At 39.3% G+C, this 26,901-nt stretch overlaps 1 protein-coding gene and 1 long non-coding RNA gene across 2 annotated transcripts; both read right to left on the reverse strand.

The window, feature by feature from the left end:
- gusb (glucuronidase, beta) lies at positions 1-11,287 on the reverse strand. The gene is made up of 12 exons (XM_008428106.3): positions 11,015-11,287; positions 9,167-9,352; positions 8,876-9,057; positions 8,603-8,745; positions 7,304-7,491; positions 6,763-6,915; positions 6,150-6,328; positions 5,421-5,567; positions 4,347-4,431; positions 3,424-3,600; positions 2,871-3,006; positions 1-2,199 (listed from the first exon to the last, which is right to left on the reverse strand). The coding sequence occupies exons 1-12, from the start codon at positions 11,204-11,206 to the stop codon at positions 2,048-2,050; spliced, it is 1,920 nt and encodes a 639-aa protein (XP_008426328.1). The 5' UTR covers positions 11,207-11,287; the 3' UTR covers positions 1-2,047.
- Positions 11,288-13,962: 2,675 nt separating this feature from the next.
- Positions 13,963-20,955, reverse strand: LOC145554782 (uncharacterized). Its single transcript, XR_014090778.1, has 2 exons — positions 14,509-20,955; positions 13,963-14,437 (listed from the first exon to the last, which is right to left on the reverse strand). It is a non-coding gene; the product is annotated as an uncharacterized LOC145554782 (long non-coding RNA).
- Between the last annotated feature and the right edge of the window lie 5,946 nt (positions 20,956-26,901).

Below are 26,901 nucleotides of genomic sequence, written 5' to 3' on the forward strand. Positions count from 1 at the left end.
TGTAGTGTCATTATAACGTCTTTATTGCAGTGATTCAGACATAAAATGACTCAATTTATTGAAATCAAACGTAACATTCAGATTTTCCCTTACACAGTAACATGACATTATTGTTTGTATAAAGTCAGACTGGCATATTCCAACAGAAACTCTGTCCCACCTTTTATTATCTTTACACATCAGAATACCCAAAGAGGAACCAATAATTCATTTGTCCAGCAATAAAACTAACTAGAAAAATATTAATGGAAAATGATCTAATAGTTTATTCCCTGAATACAGATGGATGGAAAATAAGCAAAGCTACAGTCAGATCATGAAACTGATCTATGGTTGATGCAGGAAAAAAAAAACACACAACTGAACCTCAATTTGAAGAAGGTTTTAGTACAAATGGAACAGAAAGAACAACAAAGCTGAAGATATTTTTCTTTGATCCTAAAAAAGTGTAACTAAAAGGAGCAATTCAGACCCATTGAATTTAGTCTGCATGACTCAAAGCAACATGCCTAAACTCAGCCTTGATTTGCTTAGGCAACTGTGCTTCTCCAAATACGTTGCTACATGACATCATTTTCTTAGATTTGCAAAGCAAACACGGTTTGAGTCGGGTGATAATACCATGAAGAACTCTAGACCAAATATGCCAGGTGTTTTAACGTTCATTTCATTTCAGATTAATTTCTTGATCCCCTCCATCCTATAAAAAAATTCTTGTTTTTGTTCCTAGTTTATATTAGCTAAAATGAGCTACAAAATGTAATATTAGTGAACACACTCTTTTCAGAAGCTCATTAGATGAGATGCTTAAAAGGCGCCTAAATGCTTTCAGAGCGGCAGCTTCTGATGGATTTAAAGGAATTTTCTAAAGTTTTGTCAACCTTTTGTTCTGGTTTACTCAATCTTCGGAAAACAAAAGTTTACAAAGTCAGTCATTTGCATCAGTTGTGGAGAGCCAGTTAGTTATCGTTTCTTTATGCTGAAGACAGTTTAATGGTCCCACCTGTTTTACATACAGAAGGTTTGATCTCAGCGCTATAAAGCTAAAATGATCTCCAGCTGATATATTTGACAGACAGCTCAACAACTCTGGCAACAATTGTGCTTGGGTAGAGAAAATAAATTATTAATCGTACAGCCCCAATTACATACAGAAAATGCTTAATTTCTGTTTAAAGTCTCAACTTTTACCCAATCATGTACAAAGCACTGAACTTTGAGAGAGATCTTATGACATCAGCCCTGATGACTCACTGGGGTAAATCTGGACCGACGCCATGACTACTTCCGTCTGTAATTGAGCCAACTCTACTCTATATAAAAATCCTGCGTCGCTTGCATATTACAAAACCCAAGCTGTGACTGCAAGCGTGAAGCTGACAATTATGTTTTTTTTAATACAGCACCAAATATAACCACCAGGCACTTTATGGAAAGAGAAACGTCCATTCAGTCAAATCACTCAGATTCAAAGTCAGTGCCATTGATCCTAGTTGCAATAAAAAGATTGCATCAAGTCACAGACATTCATTTTTTCTGGATGTGTGTGAAAACACAGCGCTACAGGCTGAGCATGTTGGGGGATCTATCCAGTGTCTTCAATGTCTTTGGACTTGAACATGAAGGCAGCTTTGCCTGTTCCACTCTCCTCTGGAAATGTTCAAATCAAATCCAGGAACCTTATTTAAAGCAGGTTTTAAGGCTTTCCTATGTTTTTGTGATTACTGTTGCCGTATATTTTCCTCCCTCGTATTTCCTGCCTGTAAGTCTCCTTAGTGGTAGATCCCAGCAGCTAATAAGGGGAACTGAAACTGTTTCTTATTGTTGTATCTGGCATTTCTTTGTTCCCGTTCTTGTTTTATTTTCTTTAAAGAAAACTAAATAAAGATATTTAGAAATATAGCAGTTTATACAATCACAGAGACGCTGGTGGAAAAACACAAGAAGGATAATTTAATTAGAAGCAGAACTTGATGTCAATTTGATCAGACATGATTTTCCGTGCGGCTCCAGCTGTCCTGCGGGGCTAAACGCTTGCGTTGGTCACTCACAGTGGGCAGGGGTACTTGGTCCAGAGGGGCAGGGTGCCAGTTTCATTTGCCAGTCTCCAGTATCTCTCCTTGAGGATGAATGCAGCAGCTTTGGGTTGCCTTTGCCGAGTAAAGATCCCCTTCTTGTTCCCCACCACACGCATGATCCCTGCGAACACAAAGATCAACAGAAATATTGGAGAAGACTTTAATAAAAATATTGGCATTCGTGTGTATGAAGAAAAAAAGCAGGCATAAAAACTTTAACTATAGTCTCTGTATCAAGGCTACAAGCCCAGATCCTCATTTGAAGAAATTAAATTTTCAGTTTTAAAACGATGAATTTAAAAATATTGGAGATGCACCTTGAACTCATCTGAACAAAACTCTTCAGATCACCCTCCAACTACAATGTAATGTTAACAGCAACACTCTTCGGTGTGGATGTCATTGAGTGAAGACTCAAAGTTAGCTACTTTCAGTGTTGGTGAAATCCGAGGAAGAACCAAAAATTTAAACGGTTGTTTACGTCGTAACGAGATGCGTCTGCACTTCAATCAAGCAGACAAAAGGAAGAGGCTGGACAGAAAAAAAAAAAAAAAACGCTCTAAACCGTCAAGACTCATCCATCCAAGAACAAGATGAATTTAGAAATGAAGAATGTTGGAGACTCTTCAAACTAAAGTACATTCACTAGGAAGTACAAACAAACCTTGTTTTACAGCAGCTGCTCTTGCACAATGTTCCCTTTGCTCCTAATATAAATAATAGCCACACATGGCAGGCAGACAAGGAGAGAAAGTTTTAAAAGAAATTATATTTAGCTAAATTCTGGTTCACCTTGTGTAGTCATGAAGTCAGCGAAGTTCCAGATGAGCTCGCCGATGACGTACTTCTTCCTCTTCTGGTCGAACACGCTGTGGTACTGCTGCAGGACCACTTTCTGATACTCCTCAGTAAACATCACCGGGGGGTCCTGAACAGAAATATGATTCAAATATCAAATGGCTTGTTGCTATGGTGATGGAAAAAAAAAGGTCAACTCCTTAGCAGACCTCTCAAACAAAAATACGAAAGATTACATATTTAATGGGTAGGAATGACATAATACGTTTGGGCTTTTAATTATTTGCTTACACTTGTTTTTCAGATCAAATTAGTTAGTGCCCAATTTAAAATAAAAAACTCTGAAACAAAAAATCTGGAAAAAGTTTCTAATCCTCAGGATCCAAATATGTTTAAACGTGTTGGTTTTCAAGCATTGAAGCCTTTAAGAATCCCACATTATTTTTAATAGGGTTGCAGTCAGGGAAAAAAAGACTAAAACTTCTGTAAAAGTATTAAAATGCATCAATAAAAAGGCCAGAAATGCCCTGCGGGTGTAGCTGCTCACATTATGAAGCCCTGGCACGACATCGGCTCCGTACTCGCTCTGGATGATGGGCTTCTTGTACTTCCCGTACCAGTCCTCAAACTGAGTGTTGAGCTGGAGAGGGATGACCTCCACGTGGCCGGGGTCGTGGTACCAGGAGAAGTAGCTGTTCACACAGATGACGTCCACAAAGGGAGCCTGGAGGCGGAGCAAATGAATGTTTAATAAATACAAAAATAATACAACCTCACACACGGTCAGGATTCTTAAATTAAAAGTAGATATTCTTCTACGTACGTCCATAGAATACAATCACTGATTGTTCTGGAATAACGGCACTAAGGGTGACTAATCTAATATCACAATTATAAACTTTGCTGGATGATAAATTGTCCCAGAAATTGAGATAAACGATAATCTCGTCGTTTTGAGACCTTGTTCACCTGATAATTGCATAATGCAAGTGTGTCCTCTCTAAGATCAACTTTAATTGTGTAAAGAACACCTAGTGCAGGAACTGGAAGATATTTCAAATGTAGATAAAAATAAAAAAAATGACAAATGTAATTAATTATGAGACTAAACAAAATTGCCCTTAAAAATCAGCTCATAGGGACAACAAGCAAAACTGCCAGTGATCATTTTAGTTGATCATGTGACTGATAAATTTATAATAACCAAAAATTGTGTTTCTTATTGAACTGAAGGCTGTTAAAAATCCAAATATTTACAGATGGTAGGTTAACTTTGGTCTCATTTCTAGTGCAAACATATTTATTCTTGAAATAAGACAGAACTAACTTGCAAGTAACTTTTCAGCAGGTATACAAGCAAAAAGATTTTGTCTTTTTGTCTTTTTGCATTGAAAGTTGCCAGACTTCACATAAACAGAGGGTATTAACTTTTTTTTTATACTGCCAGTAGTGAGATGAAGACAGACTCACTCCTTTGTCCCGTGAGAAGTTACTGTCTGTGATGTAGGTCACAGGTCGGGTAGGGTCCAGAGCTTTGGTGTGTTTTATCAGCGTCCTGCAAGGGGGAAAACAAAAAACAACAAAAAAAACTGCAGTGAGCCATTTTGCAAGCGAGTTGTCACAGGATTGATCCACATCGCAGATGGATGATTACATCATCACACCGAGAGAAAAAAAAAAAAAAATCTGCTAAAGTCAGCTTTAAACTTTACAGTAACCATGCATGCCTGTGCCAGTAGAAGCGTGAGACTATTTTGTTCTTAACTACATCACAGTTCCTCTGATGGGTGCAGTGATTGGATGGGTGGGTCTCTGTGGTCTCAGGCGAGCCCTGAGCTCCAGCTGTTGGCGGCGGCTTCGTAACCAGCCTGACAGGATTCCTTAGATTACTGCTCAAGGCCAAACCGACAGTTCTCCACTAGTCGAGGCTAAACTAATGCATCCCAAAGTCTGCTTCGTTTTTCATGCATTTCATACTTCTTGACAAACTCAGGGACTTCTGTGTTCATCAAGAAGTTAACAAACCACAGTGTTAGAAAACGTGGCATCAGTAAATGTTTCAATCAAATTTCCCCATCAACTCCTTTTCTGGTTTACACCTTCCAGACAAGTTTCTTTAACTGATGCACTTAGCGCCTCCACAAGGAGCTATGAAGTAGTGCAACCAAAAAGGAAATGACTAAAAAAAACACACAAAAAAATGGATGAAGCAATATTTACATTTTTATTTCTGGGAATGTTAAATATTCTCTACAAACCAAAGACCCACTGTTGCCACTGTTGCCCTCACTTACCCATCTGCCCTTTGGAATACATTTTGCCCTCTTTCAGTGCATTTTTAATTATATATTATCTGCAACTTACACTGTTAATTGAATGTATATGGCCATGAACACATATTTTGTAATTACTGTTCATTTTCACTTGTGTAGAGTAAGAGATATAAGAGAATAAATGAATTAATTTGAAACTTGTAAAAATCGAGGGAATAAACTGAAGTGAAAGTTTAGAGTGAAACGAAACCATAACACCACAATAACTTACTTGAAGTAGTTCTCAGCAGGGGGCATCTCTGCAGCGGGCTCATTGGCCACAGACCACATGACCACGGAGGGATGGTTCTTGTCCCGCCGTACCAGCTCATCCATAACAGCGAGGTGGTGGGTCAGGGAGGCGTTTCCAAAACTGCGACTGTGGTGGGAAAGCATAGGAGCAAAATTTGAGGCATCACAGTGGCAGCGCTTCCATTACAAATATCTGCAAAACTATCAAAAGTCCACTAAGGTCAAAAGAAAAAAATTAAATATTGCATTTATGGTGTTTCCATAAAAGAAGGTCATTTTTCTAAACCTTTGCTAAAGTGTGCAATTCAAATGTTTTCCTCTCCCTTTTGTACACCAAGAAAAAATAAATAAAAACCTTGAATGTCAGATTAAACACATTTTGTGAAGATAAAAAAAACAAAAAACATGACAGAGTTCTGGTTGATATATCCACAATGGAAGAAATCAATCATGATCATTTTAAAGCAACAGACATCTAAACCAGACATTTCTACAAAGTTAGTTATTTTAGCTAGCTGAAGCAGTTGAAGTTAAAATCAGAAGCACAAAATCTGTGAACAACAATAAATATTTTCTACAGAATTACATCAGCTGTTCATTTAGGCTTCTACCCAACTAAGGACAGTGGAGGCCCCACACGTTAAACAAGCAGCTAAAAACCAACCAGCCGGCTTTAGAGTGGATGAAATGTCAATCTGTCAGGTCTTACATGTCTTTAATGCCGACCCCTGGGCTCTCATCAATCACCACGATGCCATGGCGGTCACACATCTGCAGAATCTCCTCAGCGTAGGGGTAGTGGCTAGTGCGGAACGAGTTGGCCCCCAACCACTTCATCAGGTTAAAGTCCTTGACGATTAGGGGCCAGTCCAAACCTTTCCCTCGGATCTACAACACAAGGCAGGACCGGCTCAAAACGATTTGATCCGACATTCCCCAACCATGAGAATGTAGCAAGGTAAACGTTTGATGTTCTGTAATGTTACAACCACAACTGTCTGAACGGAGCTCTAAGGCAACGGTTCTCAACCCCGGTGCCCAGTGCTCACCTCACCCAGTTCAACAAACAGATGAATAGAAGCTGATGGCATGCTTAGGAGGTAAAGCAATCATTAAAATCAGATGTGCTGCAGCAGAGAAACAGCTACGACACGAAAGACAGTGACCGCAGAGGAAATAGGTCGAGTACTACGGGTTTATGAGATGTTCAGTTTGGACAGGGGTGTCACTTTTATTTTGGGCCACATCAAGATCATTAATGTTCTCCAACACCAACTAAGAATGAGTCCTCGGTCTGTATTCAGCTTCTCTCTGGTACTTACGTCGGCATCTTCATGCTTATTGACCCCATGGAAATAGAAAGGCTTGTTGTTGATGAAGAACTGGGTGCTGCTGACGTTAACTGTGCGGATGCCAACCGGTAGCGTGTAAACATCCTCAGACGTTGAGCTCTCATCAGTAGCCTTCAGGCGAACCTGGACAGGACAGTGATCCAGAGATTGTTGCCATTATCTTATAAAGCAATGTTAAAAAATTTAAATCTGTAGATTTTATTTTAAGAAAATCTTTCATTTTAATTTATAAAAAGGAGCAGAGTGGTCCACAGCGCTTCCTTGACTTACATTTTGATGTTAATGTATACATGTGGACCAAAACTGGCTTTAAAATAACCTTAAAGCATGTAGGCCCTTAATCATTTCAGAAGGAAACACTGTGGAAAATGCATTAAACTCAGATGCCGTTCATTGCAATAACCGGTTTTAAAAAAACGGATGCTTTACTAATTTGCTTTCACTTCCTTGGTTGCATCCTTCATGTGATCCACATCTGAAAGTAAATAATTTAGATTCTAGGATGACTCACCTCCAACGAGTAAAGATAACCCGGGTTCTCGTGCATCAAGTACGGCCACCACAGGTTGACATTTGGCACTTTGAGCACTCCAGAAGCCTGATTGGAGGAAACAACGCAGTGGCCTCCGTTGTCCATTAAAGTCACCTTCATCGCAGCGGAGGTCGTTCCTTTGACTGACACACCGTACCGGACCAACCCTGGAGTCCAGAGGAAACGCCACAAACATCATGAGCTTGTTGCTTTTATTACAGCTCCCTGTCATTTGATGTTCATAATATCCACATCATCACATGTGAAGTAGACTCGGTTCGATTGGGGACCAAAATTGCAATATTTGCTACATTTTCAGCTGCTGCAGTTTGTTTTCACACTGCACTGACTGCGTCAAAAGAACCTCAGCTGTGAAAAACCAGCTCTGGCCTCACCAGGTGGCGCTGCACCAAGAACCACCAAGGAAACCACATGAAAATCTCTGAAAATGACACAGAGCGCAACTTCCTTCTTGAGAAAGAAGCATGAAGTGGCAAGATTTTAGTGGTTGCACACTGCAAAAACAAAATCTTACCAAGTATTTTTGTTATAGTTTCTATTGTTATATTTATTTGTTTTAGTTTGTTCTAGTGCAAATATCTGGAACTTGAAGACAAAACGAGCTTGCATGTGTTTACCAAGAAACAGGAGCTTGTTTTAAGTCATTAACTGCTTGTTATTGATAAAAAAAAGAACTAGTTCTGCAAATAGACTTTTTTATTTATTACTTCTAACATGGGAAAAATGTCATGTTATAAGTCAAACACTTTACCAGTGCAACTAGTACTTTAAAAATAAAAAAATATATATGTTAAGGATTTATTTATTTACGCTTCAATCTCTTGCTGAAAAGTTACCTGCAAGCCAGTTTTGTTTTATTTCAAGTGTATTACGATACCTGCACTAGAAACTAGACCATAAATACTTGGTAAGATTTTGTGTTTTTGCAGCGTGAAAATCCTGGTCTTTCCGTCTTTGGCAAGAGACCATTTTTATGTTTGCTTTGGTTGCATTTATCCAGAAAACCCTGCTCTGTAGTTCGCTTCCTGCTTTTGGAGTGGCCACTGGTCTGAATGGTATTCAAATATGCATTCAAATTGCACCAGAGTTCACTTCAACCAAACCAAGATCTAGATTTTAAAGGAGGACAGAGTTTGCACATTCCTATCTCCCCAAATAAACCAGACTTTCAAGGCAAACGAACTAGACTTTGATAAATGTGGACTAAAAAAAAAGGCTGGTGAGAGTGAATCCAGAGACTCTTGACCGTTGGCTTACCTGTGTCGTCCAAGAAATCTGTAACAACGGTGATGTCATCCACGTAGGCTTTAGGAGTGGTATACAACAGGACAGGACGGTGTATCCCGGCATAGTTGAAGAAATCAAAATTTGTGTTTTGAACAAAGAACCCAGCAGGATACCTGTGAATCAAAGAGTCTTATTAGCAAAACCATTCAAGGTGACTCATAAGGGAAGCAGAAGTTTGGTGTAAACCAAGTGTTTGAATGTGAAAGATTATTGCAGAGACGAGAGGTTAACAGAGGAGTTTACCTCGTACGGTCAGTCATGTACAGGATGGTGCCTGGAGGGAGTGTGTGTAGATCCAGAGTGTTGTTCACAGCGATGGTGATCCTGCAGGGCATGGTTGGGTCTTTACGGAGTAAGGTGCCTATTTCTGCCTCAAACGGCAGATGCCCACCTTCGTGTTCAGTCACCTTCACACCATTCACCCACTGGTGGATATAAAGCAGCTAGTTAAACACTGATCTAAAAACATCCAATACAAATTCATTGCTCCTGGTTTTCAAGGTCCCTGGATCTCTGTTGCTGAGAAAGACTCACCACTACAGAGTAATAGTGAGCGCTCCCCACTCTGAGGACCACTCGCAGGCCGTCATCGGTGATCCAGCGGGTGGGCACCGTCACCTCGCGCTCGTACCACACCCAGCCAATGAAATCCCTCAGTGTGGGGTCTTGAGTGATGTCGTTGTAGCTGGCAGGAACCGGCATGTCGATCACAGGGCCGGTCTGGAACAACATACATGTTGCTTTTAGTGGATTTCTAAAAAGCACATTTGCACCAACCAAAAATGGATTCAAATCATTTTGGTCCCATTGTTAAATAATTTCACCTCTAGTGAATTGGGCGAGTCAAACTGCTTGGAATCTGTGATTCACTGGACTTTGTGGAATAAACGATAAGTCAAGAAAACCACAATCTGACACCTGGTGTTTTTAGGGTTGTGAGCCATGATCATTTGAAATGATCCGATTAAGCATGTCATTGATCAGTATAGCCTTCAACACTATGCATAACTGCAACAATCCTATAAACATAACAGAACAGCTTCCTGTATTTCCCAAAAAGCTATTTTTACTCCATGAGTAAAAATGGACCACTGTAATGGATGGTGAACCATTTAAATTAAGTTGCTTAAATCATTCAAATTTGTAGACTATTTATTGTAAATTATATAAAGGATGCTGCAGATTGTTTGATAATATTTGTCTGTTTTGATGAGCCCTGGTGGTTTGTATTTTGTTTCAACTGTATTTGCACTTTGTAAAGTTTTTGTGCGTTATGTACCTCACGGGCTGCCGTAGCTAAATGAGGGCAGGCTAAACAGATATTTGCATATCTGTTTAGTTTTCACGGTGACTGAAGTAATCAAGATGATTGAGTTGACCTATGATCATCAAAGAAAATAAACAAATCTTGAAAATCACCCCTCGAGACCGCGCAAATTAATTCAAGTGCTGGGGAGCTGCTACAACCACATTTCTCACACGGGAACCATCAAAGTTTCAACTTTAAAAAGTGAAATGCTTACTCTTTTGTGCACCTTTAAAACTTTAAAAGTGGAAACCAAGGGGCAGTCCTCAAAATCTGAAAAGTTTTTAGCATTTGTAACCAGTGGCACCTCCATCCCACTGACTGAAAGGTGAGAGGGTAAAGGGGTAGTGGTGACCTGGTCAGGAATGTTTGTCAGAGCTTGGCCAGGAGGTCTTGGAGCCTGTCTGATCAGGGCAGACCAACGACCTTCATTTATCTTTTCCTTCATTTGTTTTGTCTTTTGCAACCCCCTTCTGATATGACTTATAGCCACCGACCTTTACGTTCAGGAAGCCTGACCCTAAACGTCAGGCTCATGCGTGGAGACCGGAAGGTAGCAGGGTTAACTGAACTGTTGCATGGTTAAACTCTGCAGTGGTCATCGAGTTACTGCGGGTTTTCACTCATTTATTTCCATGTCTCCTTTAATTTCCAAGCTTGTGGGATGTATGAATGGTATTGCTTTAAATGCAATAGTTATCCACAAATATATTTTCAATATTGACTTGAGTGCCCCACCTTTAAGCATATTATTGCGAATAAAGGCTTTTTAAAAATTATTCTTTTTACCGTCATGTATTTGACAGATTCCAGTTTCTTTATGTGTATGACATCTTTGGTATAAATACCAATACAGTTCTTGTGTTCCAAAGGGTTCTAGACTTGGACCAGTTTTGCTTTACATAAATTTTATGGCCGTGGATGCAAAACTTGCGCAACATTTACCACTATTTGTAATAAAAGCCGTGATTGATAAGAGTTAGTTTATGGTATGCTAAGTATTTCAGTGCATTATACTTATACTTGCACCTTATTACGGTCACTTTGACTTGCTTCGCTTCTGTAAACCCACTCACCTCTGCCAGTCGACTTTTGTACCAAGCGCTCTCGAAGCCCTGGTTCCTGTTAGGGGATCTGTCAGCCCTGAAAGCCCAAAGCCCGTTCAGCTCCTTCAGCTCTCTGGAGGAGGACTCCCGCGGAAACAGCATGCCTGTGTCCAGCAGCAGCACCGCGTCCAGGGCGGCGAACAGCCATAAAACACGGAGCATCCCGAGCTTTACAGGTCAGACCACCGTTGGCAACACGAACTTCTCAACTGACAGTTTCCTAGTTCCTTAGTCACGTGACCTGGTCTAGAATCACGTGACCTGGTCTAGAATCACGTGACCTGTTACTTTCACGTTCTGTCAGAAATATCAGCGCCGATGCGATTCAGGGAATTGTTTTAATGTGCTAAATAAAGCTGTTTATATTGTGATAAATGATTCATTTATTTCAGTAGTTAAAAAGAAACTGTTGCCAATATTACACTGACTCAAATCACACGGCGATATATTTCTAGTGTTTAGTTCTAGTTTGATTATGCTAACGAAAAGCAAACGGAATTTTTTTTTTTTTTTTACTTTATTTAAACAACGTAAGTACAAACAAGGCAAATACAACAGTGGAACTCTGTAGAAGGCATAATAGAGGCAGATTTCAGAGTGAAAATACAGATTGCTAAGGAGAAAAATGATAACATATTATGACAATAATAATGAAATTAATGAAACAATAACTGAAATGGCAGCAAGGGGATTTATATGTTAGGATTGACATAGATTGACGGCAATTCCATTAATAATTCAGTCAGGTCTTCAAATGATCCAATACATTTCAAATATAACTGGAATTCAGATAAAAACAGTTTAAAAATTGGAAATGATCTCAGCATTCTTTGTTTATGAATAAAAAATTTTGCCAAACAAAATATTAGGTTACAACATATTTCCATGTTTTTGTTTTCCAATAACACTCAGAAAAGCAAACGGAAGTAGTATGTTACATATTTGTTCAAAACTAAAACTGAAAAATATAGTACAGTGCAATATCAGCACTTGATATTTGACTCCTTTGGCTTGAATTTAGATTTAAAAATACTTTGTTGATCCCAAAGGGCAAATAAATAACTGAATTCTCCAGCAATGGGGGATGAAGGCAGTCTGCCTGTAGCCTGTCCATTGTCTACGAGTGTTTTTCAACCTTTTTTGAGCCAAGGTACATTATTTTAATTGAAAAAAAAATCGAGGCACACCAACCAAAAATGTAAACAAAGATACTCTGTAGCCGCCTATATTACATATTTAGTCATTCTTAAAGTTTCTTGAATAGGAATCAAACACAAAAATGTATTTTTACATTTATTTCAAATTGCACTTAACATGTCCACTTCAAAAATACCCCTGAACAGTACTACAACACTGGTGTTAAATTTAAAGAAGTTGTAGAAAACTTCAAACTGTTTTACAAACTAATCCACAAGCACTTGTAGCCGGAATGCAGAATATAATTCTTATTCTGAAAGAAGCAATAATATTTGGGAAACATTTCACTTCAAATTCACCGTTACAATTTGAAGAGTTGCATGTACAATATCTGTATATTTTACCCATGAAAACAGATCTCATTTCCTGGCAGAAATTGAAGAAAGACAAAGCTCTTCCTCAACAACTCTCAGTCTCTCTCTGGTTTTAGGTTTTATAGTAGCCAGGCTTGAGAAGCTCAATTTCACACAGATATGTTGTGGGAAATGGACTCATGTTCTTTCCAACCCAACTACTGCTGAGCTTCTGTCTTTTCCATCACTGTTGTCACAGTCTTGTTAGATACGATGCTCTCACCGCTACCTGTAACATTCATGCATCACTAATTCTCTTGTTGTAATGTAAAATGCTCGGTACCTACTGCCATCTAGTGGTAAGAAAATTACATGATTACGCCGCTAGTAAGGACCCAGCAGAGGGCGGCGTACTAATAAATCTGCTGCATATATTAATTACGCAGCACTCCGTCTCCAAAGCCGAACCATGGTTTCGTTCACACCGAGCTTAAATGCAGCGGCTCTATTCCCTCGTGTAGAGCCAGATCGACAGCCCTCAACTTAAAAGCTGCATAATAAGAGTTTGAAAACATTTCTCCATCGTGCCTGCTGTTAGCATGTGGTTGAAAATTAGCACGTTCTTTTGATTTACAATTTTGACTTCTAAAGATTCACTTCCTGCTAGAGAGCCCCCTGGTGGTTGAAGAAAAATACACAGCAAAGCCACATCGGGCTTACAACCCGCATGGTTCAAAGCTTAGAAAAAAAGTAGCAGCTTATAGTCCGGAAAATACGGTACCGTAGGTGAAATTGAATAATTTCCACGGCACACCTGACGATCACTCACGGCATACTAGTGTACCGCGGAACAGTGGTTGAAAAACACTGGTCTACGACACAATTCCTTCTATAATCTCTCTTCTGTGCTCGGTCTGGGCTTTTCCCCATTGAAGTGGATTTCTCCAGTAGAATTCTAACTGGGCCAATCAGTAAACCGACAGAGAAGTTGTGAACGATGGCATCCGTCTGCCTGTAGTTTTAGCAATGGCATCAGAGGAAGTGTGAAGCCGTTCAGCCCGGGTTGGCCACGTTGCCATTGCTGGTTCAGCTCTGCACTTTTCTCTTTGAAGTGGGGGAAGGTTGTTGACAGCTAAGGCAATTTCCGGTAAGCTTCATACCCTCCAACTGGCGCATTACGTACATCATGGGCAAACGTTAGCCACTGGGTAAACACTGTCCACACCTCCAGAGAAACGATATTGAGAGTTATCTTTCTCAATGGCTACGTAAGGGCTTACCTAGGGATTGGTTGTAGAAAAAAAAAAAAAAAAAAAAAAAAGAACCAACACCAAATAGCAACCCAAGTTATTGTGACCTTGAGTACCGCTCTAAACCTTTTTTACCAGATCACACAGATAAGTTTGTAAAAATGGACAGAAGCACTACTGCAGATTACAAACAGTTTATTGAATTCACAAAGTTGAGCAAAAATAGTCACTTTATTTTATTTACCAAATGACCACTCTAAAAGTAGGAGTCTATGCTGGTCCTGAGATCCTTAAAGCTGAAAAATAATTAAAATTACACTGTTTGGGGGAGGAATAATAAAGAAAACACAAATACAACTAAATGCACTCAGTGTTCCTCAACAAAAGCACACTCACAACAATTCCTGGTGAATACAAAGAAAAGAAACTCCCCTTCCATTAGTCTCAATCTAAATAAAACGGCTTAGGACCCAGGGACAGCATAGGTCCCAGTTTAAAACAAGCCAAGAGGCTACAATAGAAACTCCCTTTCCCTAAACAAAAGCAAAACAAGGAAAATTCTTTTAAATCAACAATAACCATCTAAAGTAACAAAAGTAAAACAAAGAAATTAAATTGAAACAAATCAAAAACTGAAACGGTAGCAGGCCAACCTACACACAAAAGAAATCAGGTTAGACAAGAACATTAAGCAGCCAGAAAAATCATAAGAAACGGTTCTTACCTTCTCTAAAGTGAAACCAGTAAACGGCGCTCGACGTCACCAAGTGCGTTTCCTATAACCATCAGTGGCGGAATCCGATATAAATTCTAAACCCACCTCACGATCGATGTTAAACATACCTCTGTACGAGTCATCAGCCTGCATCTGATCTCCTCAGCGATCTACCCGCTTTTAAATGTAAATGCCGATTACCTGTCTCCCTAACAAGCCAGCTGCGCTCCGCCACAGCGTCTTCCATGGGCAAGAGGAAGAGGGCGCAGCAGCACACATTCGGGCGGGACAATATGCCCCGGCTACATTATCATTGACTGTGTAAACTCCATGCATAGTTAAAGCACCTCATGGAGGTCAGTGGCAAAAAAAAAAAAACAGTGGCCAGGAAGAGATTGTACCTGATGTCTCTCACTGTCAAACACCAGAAGCTGCAGGCTACAGGAATCAAACTTACTAACCTGGAGCGATTATCGACCTTCAGCAACATATAACATCTTCTTCAGGACTTATGGAGAATGAAGGCATCCTTTGCCGAGGAAATTGAGAAGAACATTGGCGGAGAAGAATTATGAGTATTGTTTGGCACAGCTCCATCTTCACAAAAAGAAAATGGTCTCTGTTGAAACACAGATGGATTTACCAGAAACATCAAAGCTGAAAACAGTCCATTACCAATCTGTTTCAACACAGACCGAGACGGGTGCTCAGGACATCAGAAGTCAGTCAGAACCGTTCCATCAAACTTTCAACACAGACCGAGACTCAACAAAATGTGGGTCAGTAGGTGGAGAAAAAGCCTTCTAAGAAATCTAAGCGAAAGAACAAAAAGAAGGTGGCGATGGAAGCTTTCTCGGAGCTGGAAACACTCCATAATCAAAACATTTCTGGAGAAAAGTCTGCACAACAACAAGATTCAATCTTGGAAATAGTCAAGGATCAGAATGTCAACTTGAAAAATGAAACAGTGACCTCTAAACCGCAGCAGGTGACGGAGGAAGAAATAGACTCTGAAACACAACAAAATGAAGATCAGCAAGTGGAGAAAGAGCCCTCTAAGAAATCTGAACCAAAAAAGGAAAAAGGGACGATGAAAGCTGTTTCTGAGCTGGAAACCTTCAATAATCAAGAGGTTTCTGGAGAAAACATTGAACAGCAATAAGTTTCCATGACAGAAATGGCTGAGAATCAGACAGCCACCTTCAAAAATGATATTTATACAGATGAAACTGTGATCTCTGAACTACACCAGACCACTGAAGAGGAGAAGGTCTCTGATCTTGTCTTCTGGAAAACACAACAAAATGAGGATCAGCAAGAGGAGAAAGAGCTGTCTAGGAAATCTGAATATGAGAAAAGGAGAACGGCAGCAATGAAAGCACTGAACTGGAAGCTCTCATACACCAAGCCAAAATGGACACTTATGAAACTCAAAACTCTGGCAGAGAAGCCAAGACTCTGGCACCACAAACTGTTTTAGAAATAAAATCAGAGAAACCTCAAGACAGTTTTTGAGAAAAAGGAGGCACAACTTGCAGTTTCCTCTGAAATGCTGAGCGATCAAAAGGAAAAAACACAGTTTAGGGAAGCAGAAATGGACTCTACAACCATACCAACTTTATTTATAAAGCACTTTAAAACAACCACAGCTGATACAAAGTGCTGTACATTAAAACACAACATAACAATAAAAAAATAAAAACTTACAGTTTAAAAACAAACATACAATTTAAAACTAGATCCTGCTGGAGTTGAAAGCCAAGTAAAATAGATGGGTTTTAAGATGAACTTTGAAAGTGGACAGTGAAGGGGCCTCTCTGACCTGCAAAGGCAAATCGTTCCAAAACTTAGGACCCATGACAGAGAAAGCCCTGTCCCCTCTGAGCTTCCTTCTGGATCTCGGTACCTCCAAGAACAACTGATCTGCTGACCTGAGAGACCGATAGGGTATGTAGGGGTAAAGAAGCTCAGAGAGGTAAGCCGGGGCAAGATTATGTAGTGATTTAAAAACAAACATAATAATTTTAAAATTAATCCTAAAATATACAGGCAGCCAGTGAAGTGAGGCCAGGACAGGGGTCACATGCTCTCTCATTTGAGTTCCTGTCAAAAGTCGTGCAGCAGCATTCTGAACCAGCTGCAGACGTTAGAGCAGCGACTGACTGACTTCCAGATAAAGTGACTTACAGTAATCCAATCGAGCCGAGAAATCTAACCAGGAAGAGGAAGAGTTACAATCTAAAACATCGTCAAGTAGGAAGTCACCAGTGGAAACTGTCTCTGAGCCTCAAACAGTAACCAATGTACAACTTTCTGGAGATGTGGCTGAAATAAACACTCTCCTTTCAGGGATCAGAAACCCAAGAAGCTATTGACCAGGCTGAGCAGAACAACATCCCTGAAGAAGAGAATAAGCCGATAGAAAAGGTTTCACTGTGGAGGCGCTTTAAAAAAGCCATCACTCCATCATATCTGCGCCAGTACAAAGACAGAGGAGAAAACCACCCAGAGTAGACTAAACGTGGATCTCTGATATTTTAGATTTTAAAGGGAGTTGGAGGCTTGATGAGGAAAGTCTGGGTCTTCCTAGTTAGTTTTGGGTTTTTCAGTCTAGTTTTATTTAGTTGGGACTTTTTGTTTGTCTAATTCAGGTAGTTTTAGTTAGTTTTTAGAGCGTATTTGCTCATTCTTATTAGTTCTCATTAGTTAAATATTGCTTAGTTTTATTAGTGGTTTTATTTCTTCTATACTAATATCTAAAAAAAGCAAGGCCTGCAAAATATATCTGATTTTACAGATTTTAAAAATTGTCACCAATATATTAAACGAACCGTTCATTGATCATTGGATGAGACAAACCACCCGCTTCAAATTCACATTTTAGTATTGTGCTGCAGTTGCGTGCAACTTACACGAGATGGCGCCAAGCGCTAGCATATTTGCTACTTTGTCAAACGGCGCCTCCACCTCTGCTGACGTATTTAGATCAGTGATCAGAGATCAGTTGCCACCGGTGAACTGAGGGTTCAAGAATCAATTAGATATGCATAGACAATTGATGATTATGAAAAGAAATTGCATCCAAGACATTATTGTTGCAAATGCATCCTATTTAAAGAAGCGTGCAGAAGAACAATGGATGGTTTGACATGCAGTGAGAACCGGAATTTTACATTTACACAGATGAATGTTTGAAAACCTTTATTTCTGTCAATTATGATGATTTTCCACTAACAGGTAATAAAAATAACAAGTCTTGTATAAACCTGACACTGTCTCAATAATTTCAAAATAGATGTTCAGCGCTGTATACATTGTTACAATATTACACAATATTACATCAGACCAATAAAAAATAAAAAAATATTTTGAAATCAGGCATGTGGGCTTGATATGTTGAATACCTGTTTAGAGGTTATTTTCAAAAGGTACTTTTAATTTGACAAATGAGACTCATCTGGACGTGTTTTCTATATAATTATGACTTGTGTGGGTTAGAAAACATCCACAATAAATTAAAAATATTGATTGATCCCAGTTGTTTTTTCAAATGTTTTTCTTGCAATATTAGCTCACCCTAGAAAAAAAAAAGATTTAAATAAGTGCTTTAAATCTCAATATTGACATAACATGCATGATGAGAATATGCATGTCTTATTAGTGATGGAAAATATTGCGTAGAAAGAAGTGAACTCCAAAACACAGAGATATCCAATGTTTTGAAGTGGAAAACCATAGACTTTAGAGAGGCTGTGTTGCCACAGCAATACTGTAAGTACAGTAAAAATAACTGACTGTAAAAATGAAAAACAGCTGCATATATCAACCAAATATCTTATAATTGAGAACATCTCCATAGTGTCCTTTAGACTGAGAAAGTCATGAATTTTACATCCATTAACTTTATTATTAGTTATTTCTTTTAGTGCATGATTCCCAGATTCCCCTTCAAATAACAAAACTCTAATAAATCTTAAAAAACCGTTGGTTAAAAAAAAAAAAATCAAGATATGTTTATTTAATCCAGTGAAAGTCATGGGATGTTAAGTTATTCTTTCAAGCCTTAAAAAAAAAATCCATGTTTGTAATAAAGAAACGTTCAGAGTGACAAGCTCTTCCAAACAGTCCATAATGCTGCCATCTGCCTGAAATGAATGTGAGGTTAATGGAGAGTTCAGTCCTAATTTCCTGCATTATGTCCGTCAGCCATTTCCCCACAGATTTGTTAGGAATGTTTCAAAGTAAAAGTTTGACTTCTGGATCCATCTATCATGATTTGGTTCCCAACACGGGTCAGAAAGGATTTAATTCAGGCTTAGCCGTTTGTGGAATAATTTCTGTACATAAAATTGGACGTGTTTATCTTGTAAAGTTCCTTTAGACAATGTTGATGCAACATAATCATAATTTAAATGAATTCATTTCAATTCAAAGTCCTACTAAGGGTGGGTAGAGCAGAAAGACGATCAAGTAATTCGTTCTGGGGCAATATATACCGTAACAGAAACTACTGTTGCTTTAAAGTTTGAATGATTCGGCATCACACAAGAACAGAAGAAGAAGAAGAACAGAGAGGGATCTTTGAGTCCTCTCTGTTCTGTTGCTAACCTGATAGGTTTTCTATAGGATTTAAGCCTGGTCACTGAGACAGCAAAGAAAAAAAGGCTGACTACCGGAAAACCGTTTTTGTCCTGATTTGTGTTGCACCATTCATTATGCAGTAGAGAGACCCAGCAACGATTCATTCTCACTTTATTCTCAGTGGCCACCAGAATTATTTTATTTTATGTTTCATGGTGCCATGTAGTCTAACAAATCCTCAAGGCTGACTGCACTCTGGTGCTGAGCTGGATATCAATAAAATCTGGCTTTCCCAGAGGTTTATCAGACATGTCAGACAATCCCAGAATCCAACAAATTCCATCCTTCATTCCCAACCAGGTCTACTACTAGTAGTACTTAACCCTGGTAGATGTTAAATAAATAATACAAATGGAGTTAAACTACTAAACCTGAAGATTTCAAAGACCAATGTCTTTGAAATCTTTGAAACAGATTTAGTCCCACAAATATTACCTGACCTTTTGAAAGAAAAAAAAATCTACCACAGAAAATCTGGTGTAACTTTTAAAGGGCAACCACTTTTATACCTATTTTTAGGTTTTAATATATTAAGAGTAAGGCTGACGGCTGTTTTCTTACTTTGGATGTTATTTGCACAGAGTTTCCATTCTAATAACAAGAAAACAGGTCTAAAAAGTGACTGAAACATTTCTGAAACCTGGATTTGTTATTTATTATCTAGTTATAAAATTTCAGTTGTTTACAATGTCTAGTCAGAGTCTTTAAGAGCCATTGTGGCCGGTCCAAAGACTGAGCATGAGATGGTTTTTCCACACGTTCAGCTTTTGTTTCCTGAAAAGTTTGACCGTTAGTCTCATCTCACCAAAGCAGACAGTGCAAGTCCCTGTTTACTAGAATTCAAATATTTACATTTGTGATGGTACGACAAAAAAAAGAAAAAAAAAAAAAGAAGTCCGTCTCTAATGGTTGCTAAAGAGACAACCATAGCAACCTGTGACCCGGCTCTACTTTCTGTTACAGTTCAAGATACATACAGATCCTCGTCCAGTTCAGAAACTGGTCTCGTCATGTGATATGTAGTAGTTTACAGAAACTCCAAGCAACTTAAAATGCTGCTTAATCTGCGCTTTACTTATAAAAAAATTTGCATATGTGGTAATTTTTGTTCCATCTTGGATTTTTTTTCTCCTACCACTGGACAAATTTATCAAAATAAAAAGCTGGATTTTTCAGAATATTTAATGTAAAGGTAAGCTAAGATTTATTTGAATGGTTTTGCACGTCTTTATTAAGTTTGAGGATGACGATACGGCTCGATATTGTCACCTGAGGCTCGCTCAGGTCGTCCTTATCGCTCCACCACAAAGGAAGCAGCTTCTATATAAACTTACGGGAACTTTTGATCACTTCAGACATGAAACGTCGCCTATTTGGTTCTGTTTACCGCCATTGTTGCCTTTGGGGCGTGTAAAAAGCACAATGTAGAGCAACTGAGATAAAAAAAAAACAAAACAAAAAAACAGTGGACATGAGGAGGGAGAGGAGCAAAAACTGAGCTCACAGTAACATCAAAGCTTATTGTTTTGAGTCATTTTATGAGGCTGATTGTGCAACGTGTGACATATATTTCATGTGAAGTACAAAGTCGTGTGTTTTAAAAGGAACATATATCCAGTGGTTGTGGATATGAGGTTCGCACATGAAGCATTGTGTGTGAGTTTCCAATTGATCTTTTTTTTTATTTTTTATCTCCACTGTCATTTGAAAAGTTTTTAAAGCTGACCTTCTGGTAGATGCTTTAGAAATAAATTCATTCTTTAGAAAATCAAAACAGTTGAGGGTAAAAATAGCTTGAAAGTGTATTTTTTCCATTTATTATTCATAACCAGGCGAGGTGGGAGGGGGGGGGACACAAAAGGCAGTAGACAGAGAAGAATAAAGGAAGACATAATTCCCAAATGTGTTGCTAATATGTTTTTCACAGCTCTGCAGAGACCCTCCCTCCCCGCCCCCCCTTTTTTTTTTTTATCTCCGCATAAGCGGTGAAGGAAAACGCTGACACTTTTATTTCTCAAGAATAGCAAGACTCCCACATCCGACGTCCTCTAATTGGTGAGTAATACGGGACTTCTTCCAATAAAATTCACGTAAAACACGTAAAAAACAGAAACGCAGAGCACGAAGGAGCTCCAAGCACAGCCAGTACCACACACAGTCTGGGACAGATAACTGGTTCTGTAAACCTGACTAATAATCTGCATTTTCCACATAGTTGAAATCTGGACGCTCTATCCACTGATAACATCCTGGAAACCAAGAGCTATTTATGTTATATGAACAAGTCAACAGTACACTCTGAAAACCGGTGGGGTTCAAAGTGAACCAATTATTTGCTGACCCGGTTCTGGGTCAAATATGGGCCGAGGCTTGAGCTGATTTAACTTAACGGAGTTATTTTTTAACGAGCTGGGTTGGATTTTCAAAGCAAAGAATGAATTAAAGCAAAGAATGAACGTTAAAATTAAATGACTAATTTTAATGTTAGTAATTCAACTTATATATATATATATATATATGCCTCATCGGCTTCGCTTCCAAGCATTTGAATGGAAAAATGCAAAAATTCAGCTATTTTGAAGAAAAAAAACCCATCAGATTTGGTTAAATTAAATGGAAAATTATTATTATTATTCATTATTATTATATATTATTTTTCCAAGCTGCACTGGTCTGTTACTCAAAGGTACAAAGTACTTTTTTCGGATGAAAGCAAATTTTGCATGTCATTCAGAAATCAAGATGCCAGAGTCTGGAGGAAGACAGGGGAGAAGGAAATGCCAAAATGCCAGAAGTCCAGTGTTCAGTACCCACAGTCAGTGATGGTCTGGGGAGCCATGTCAGCTGCTGTTGTTGGTCCACTGTGTTTTATCAAGGGCAGGTCAATGCAGCAGCTATCAGGAGGTTTTGGAGCACTTCATGCTTCCATCTGCTGAAAAGCTTTATGGAGATTATTTCATTTTTCAGCACGACCTGGCACCTGCTCACAGTGCCAAAACCACTGGTTTACTGACCATGGTATTACTGTGCTCAATTGTCCTGCCAACTCTCCTGACCTGAACCCCACAGAGATTCTGTGGGATATTGTGAAGAGAAAGTTGAGAGACGCAAGACCCAAAACTCTGGATGAGCTTAAGGCCTATCGAAGCATCCTGGGCTCCATAACACCTCAGCAGAGCCACAGGCTGATTGCCTCCATGCTGCATTGAAGGCTGCAAAAGGATTCATGACCAAGTATTGAGTGCATAACTGAACATAATTATTTGAAGGTTGAATTTTTTGGTATTAAAACACTTTTCTTTTATTGGTTGGATGAAATATGCACATTTTTTGAGACGGGAATTTGGGGTTTTCATGAGCTGTATGCCAAAATCATCAGTATTAAAACAATAAAAGACCTGAAATATTTCAGTTGGTGTGCAATGAATCTAAAATATGACAGTTTAATTTTTATCATTACATTATGGAAAATAATGAACTTTATCACAATATGCTAATTTTTTGAGAAGGACCTGTGTAGATTGATATCGATATATACATAAATATATATCTATTTATAAAAATCTATATAGATATAACTTTCCCATCCATCCATCCATCCATCCATCCATCCATCCATCCATCCATCCATCCATCCATCCATCCATCCATCCATCCATCCATCCATCCATCCATCCATCCATCCATCCATCCCATCACATCATTATTTATCATTTTATCATTATGCTACAGTTGCTTGTAATTTACACAAGATGGATGTGGAGATGGAATGAGCTGGTATCCTATCAAGCTATAAGAATGATAGAAAACATGCTAACAAAAAGCCTCAGACCTGCAGCCCACAGACTGTTCTAGACACAGAAGTGGCTCTTTGGCTCACTGATATGTTAAATGATGAAATATTGCCCCGTTTTTTGTTTCATTCGTTTTAATTTCCCTGTAGCCAGCAATTTATTCACATATGTACATTTATTATTATTGATACTTTAATTAAAGATGAATTGTCCAAGTTTATGTCATTGGGGCCGGGGGCGCCGATGACATGTTCGCTTTCACCTCAGAAAGTATGTAGATGCCAGAAAGTATGTAGATGCTCCCCTTCAGACAGCTAATTAGTTACATTCAGCGAGCTGTGGACCCTTGTGTTGTTTCTGCTAAGCTGTGCATCCTGTTCCGTTGCGCTGTCGATATCGCGTGCTCTTCTCAGATAAACATTTGATGCCGGGCGACACTTCTGATAAACACCCAGAAGAGATGGCCGCGTTGCTCCACAGCACGGAGAGAAGGACGCTGCCTCGGTGAGCTGGTTTAAGTCAGTACGCGTGTGTTTGTGTGTGTGTGTTTGTTTTTGGACGGGTGCCTCCGCAGTATGTCTCACTCTCTCCAGTGTCAGCCAGAGCAGATGGAAGGAAATCTCTCTTTTGGCTCGCTGGTGGTTCTGACAGTTGGGCCCGGTGAACATGTGTTAGAAGGTGAAAGTGGACCATTTCCTCATCCTCTGTCTCAATACTTGTAACTTCTTCATATCTCGTCACTTTAACACACAAATTTATTGGGGATTCTATTGGGGTTTAACACAAAGTAGTGCTACAACGTTATTATAAATACAAATCTGAAAGATATGGTGTGTATTTGTTTCCATACCCTCTTCACTGTGATACCAAATTAATATTTAGTCTATCTTGTTTGTAATTTTATCTTTTTATGCAAGTATAAATCCAGCTGTACTGTGAAGACCTCAGAGGTTTTTTTTGTTTTTTTTAATTGACAAGAAGAAAACCATGTCTGAGATAAAACTGTAAACAAACCCGTCTCCAGCACGTCAAAGGCAATGTGGGAGTCCAGCAAAACCGAACCTCTTGGCCTGCGTGCAAAACACTGTTTTGGAGGACAAGCACTACAAATCACACAGAGTAAATCATCTCGTTGACAGAGAAACGTGGTGGTGGTGGCAGCATCATGCTGTGACAATGTTCTTCTGGAGAAGGGATGGAGAAGCTGGTCAGAAACATAGGTGGAGCTGAATACTGGAAAATCCTGGAAGAAAACCTGCAAAAGACTCAAGGCTGAGGTGAACATTCGCCTTCCAGCAGGACAACAACTCTAAATATGCAGCCAGAGGTGTGATTTAAAATAGGAAAACCACGAGCATGAATCAGACTGAAAAAATGGCACAACTTGACATGACTGTTCTCAGAGGTTCTCCACCCAATCGGACCGAGTTTAAGTTACGTTCTGTAAAAGATTGGGCAAAACTTATTGGCATACGTCTCACAGACTTGCAAATACTAATTTTTACAGGTAAAAACTTCCTCCTTGTTTACAAATATGCTCCAATTTGTGTTAATTCCCCTGAAGATCTCAGTAAAATACCTTTGATGTTCGTGGCTGTCATGTAATAACATGTGAAAAACCTCTGCAGATACACATGCGCTTGTGGAGCACACATGAGACGACAGTGTATGAGTCCAGTCTTTATCTAATCGTCTGTTTCAACTGTCCAGCAGTCTAATATATTCACTCTACAGGGCTGTAGCCGTTTGCTAAAACTCACAATGTGAAACTGCTGTCAGACTTTTTTTTTTTTGTCTTTTTTTTTTATACTCATCATAGCATGAATCACCCTGGAACATGTGAGATAAAGCAAGCCCAACGACACGCGCGGCTCCACGGAGGCCGGCGGTGGCAGCAGATTGGTTGAGTGGGCGCATGGATGACAGAGCAGGAAGTCTTCTCTTTACTCCTGCTGCGTCTCACTGCGTGCCAGCGGCTCTCGCTGCCAAAGTCCGGGCTGCGAACACGGAGCCCGCAGAAGAGCCGAGAGGCGGGCTGAGAGCCGAGCGTTCCTCCGGGGTTTTTACTCGTGGCTGCTCTCCTGCAGCAGCGCTCAGTCAGAGGAGGCGGCATCCTGCTGGCTGCTGATGTGAAAACGCACAGAGGGAGTAAGACGTGTTTTCAACCCGCTGAGGAAGTGATAACCCCCCCAGGCTGGACTGGACTCCACGATTCCTACATTTTACATCCAGGGAATGAATCGAAGGCTAAACGATGAATAAATAAGGCTGCCAGTAAAAAATTAACTGCGATATTTTTGGACAAAACGGGAGTTCATACTTTCGTCATGCCAGTCACACATTTTCATACGTCATAGTTTCCAAACTGAATATTAAATTCACAAACTAAATATTTAAACTGCAGACTAAATTTTAATGTTGCAAATTAAATATTTAGTTGGGAAGCTAAATATTTAGTTTGCAATTTAGATACTTATAGATTTAGTTTAATTAAATATTTAATCCCAAAGTGAATATTTATGCTCCAAACTAGACATTTAATTTTCAAACCAAGCATTAACTTTTCAAACTAAATATTTATTTTCCAATGAAAATATTTATCTTGAACATTGTATATTTAAGTCAGAATTAAATATTTATTCTGGAAAATACATTTTCAATTTGGAGCTAAATGTTTAGCTTACAAATTAAATATTTTGCTCAGACTTAAACATTTAGTTGAGAACTAAATATCTAGTTCGCTAATTAAATACTTAATTAGCAGATCAAATTTGATCTTTCATTGGTTGACCAGTGTTTAGCTGCATCCATCTTCCCTTCATGTTTTTATTGAACTGCTACATCTAAACTAACCTTAAATTTTACACACCAGTGGATTCTGTGATTATTACTTCAAAGGCGACTTCCTGTTTTGGATATTATTTAGGTGTATCAGAGTAAAGAGGGTTTAAAACAAACGTAAACCACTATTATCTTATTTGAATTTGCACAAACAATTTGAAAGTTACACATTGGTCAATTCCAATACTTTGTGTTAGTGTATCACATAAACTCCCAATAAAATACACTCATACTTTAGCAATGCGCTGCAAGCAATAAGGGATTTTGCAGATATTTTAGACAACATCCGCAATAGCAGCATGTTCTAAGATCACATATCTTTCTGTCCGTTTCTGAAAAAGCTCGGAACGTTTTGGAGGAGAGCAATTTTTATTTCATGTTTAGCCCATTTTTATGCAAAACTCTCAATGCTTCATGAAAGCCTGAGCTAAAGGGCAGGAGTGGAAGGAGAAAATAAAAAAAAGAGGAAGAGGCATTCATTGCATCTTCCATCGCTGATCTCAAGTGGAAATCCAAGTGCTGAATAATTCATAACCAGTGGGAGGTGAATAATGAATATGTGTGTGTGATTAAAGCATGCATAGTGATGAGGCAGAGAGTGAGTGTGAGAAGAGGGCTTCCCCCGCTGTGTGATCTTTCACACCTGCCACACAAAGGCTTTAATGATGGCGGGACAGGGAGGGGGACGCTACGGTAGCAAGAAGCGTCGCGAACACGACCTCTGTTGGATCTGGCCCCTAACGAAAAACAACGCCGCACTCTTAGTGAATAAGAATCAACAAAAATGGAGGGAAAAGAGGAATGCATGTGTGGAAACATTGGAAATGAAATCAACCTGGCGTCACGCAGAGCTTTTCCTGACGGCGGGGGGTAGGAGGGGGGTGGGGGGCAGGAACCACGGCCGCTGCATCCGAGCTTCAGCCCACTGCTGTGGCTGTGCATGGATTTAAACAGAGTCTCTCCGTGTGAATGTTGCATGCGTGTTGCATGAGACAAACTTGTGTGAGTGCGAAAAAGGATCTACGCGCATCCGCCGACGCAACACCCACTGGTCCAAGGTGTGTGGAAAAGCAGCGTGGAAACGCCGAAACACACAAAGATATTAGTATTTATTCAAAAATATAAG

The sequence above is a fragment of the Poecilia reticulata genome, chromosome 14 (assembly GCF_904066995.2).
Source record: "Poecilia reticulata chromosome 14, P_reticulata-male-v2, whole genome shotgun sequence".
Classification (NCBI taxonomy): domain Eukaryota; kingdom Metazoa; phylum Chordata; class Actinopteri; order Cyprinodontiformes; family Poeciliidae; genus Poecilia; species Poecilia reticulata.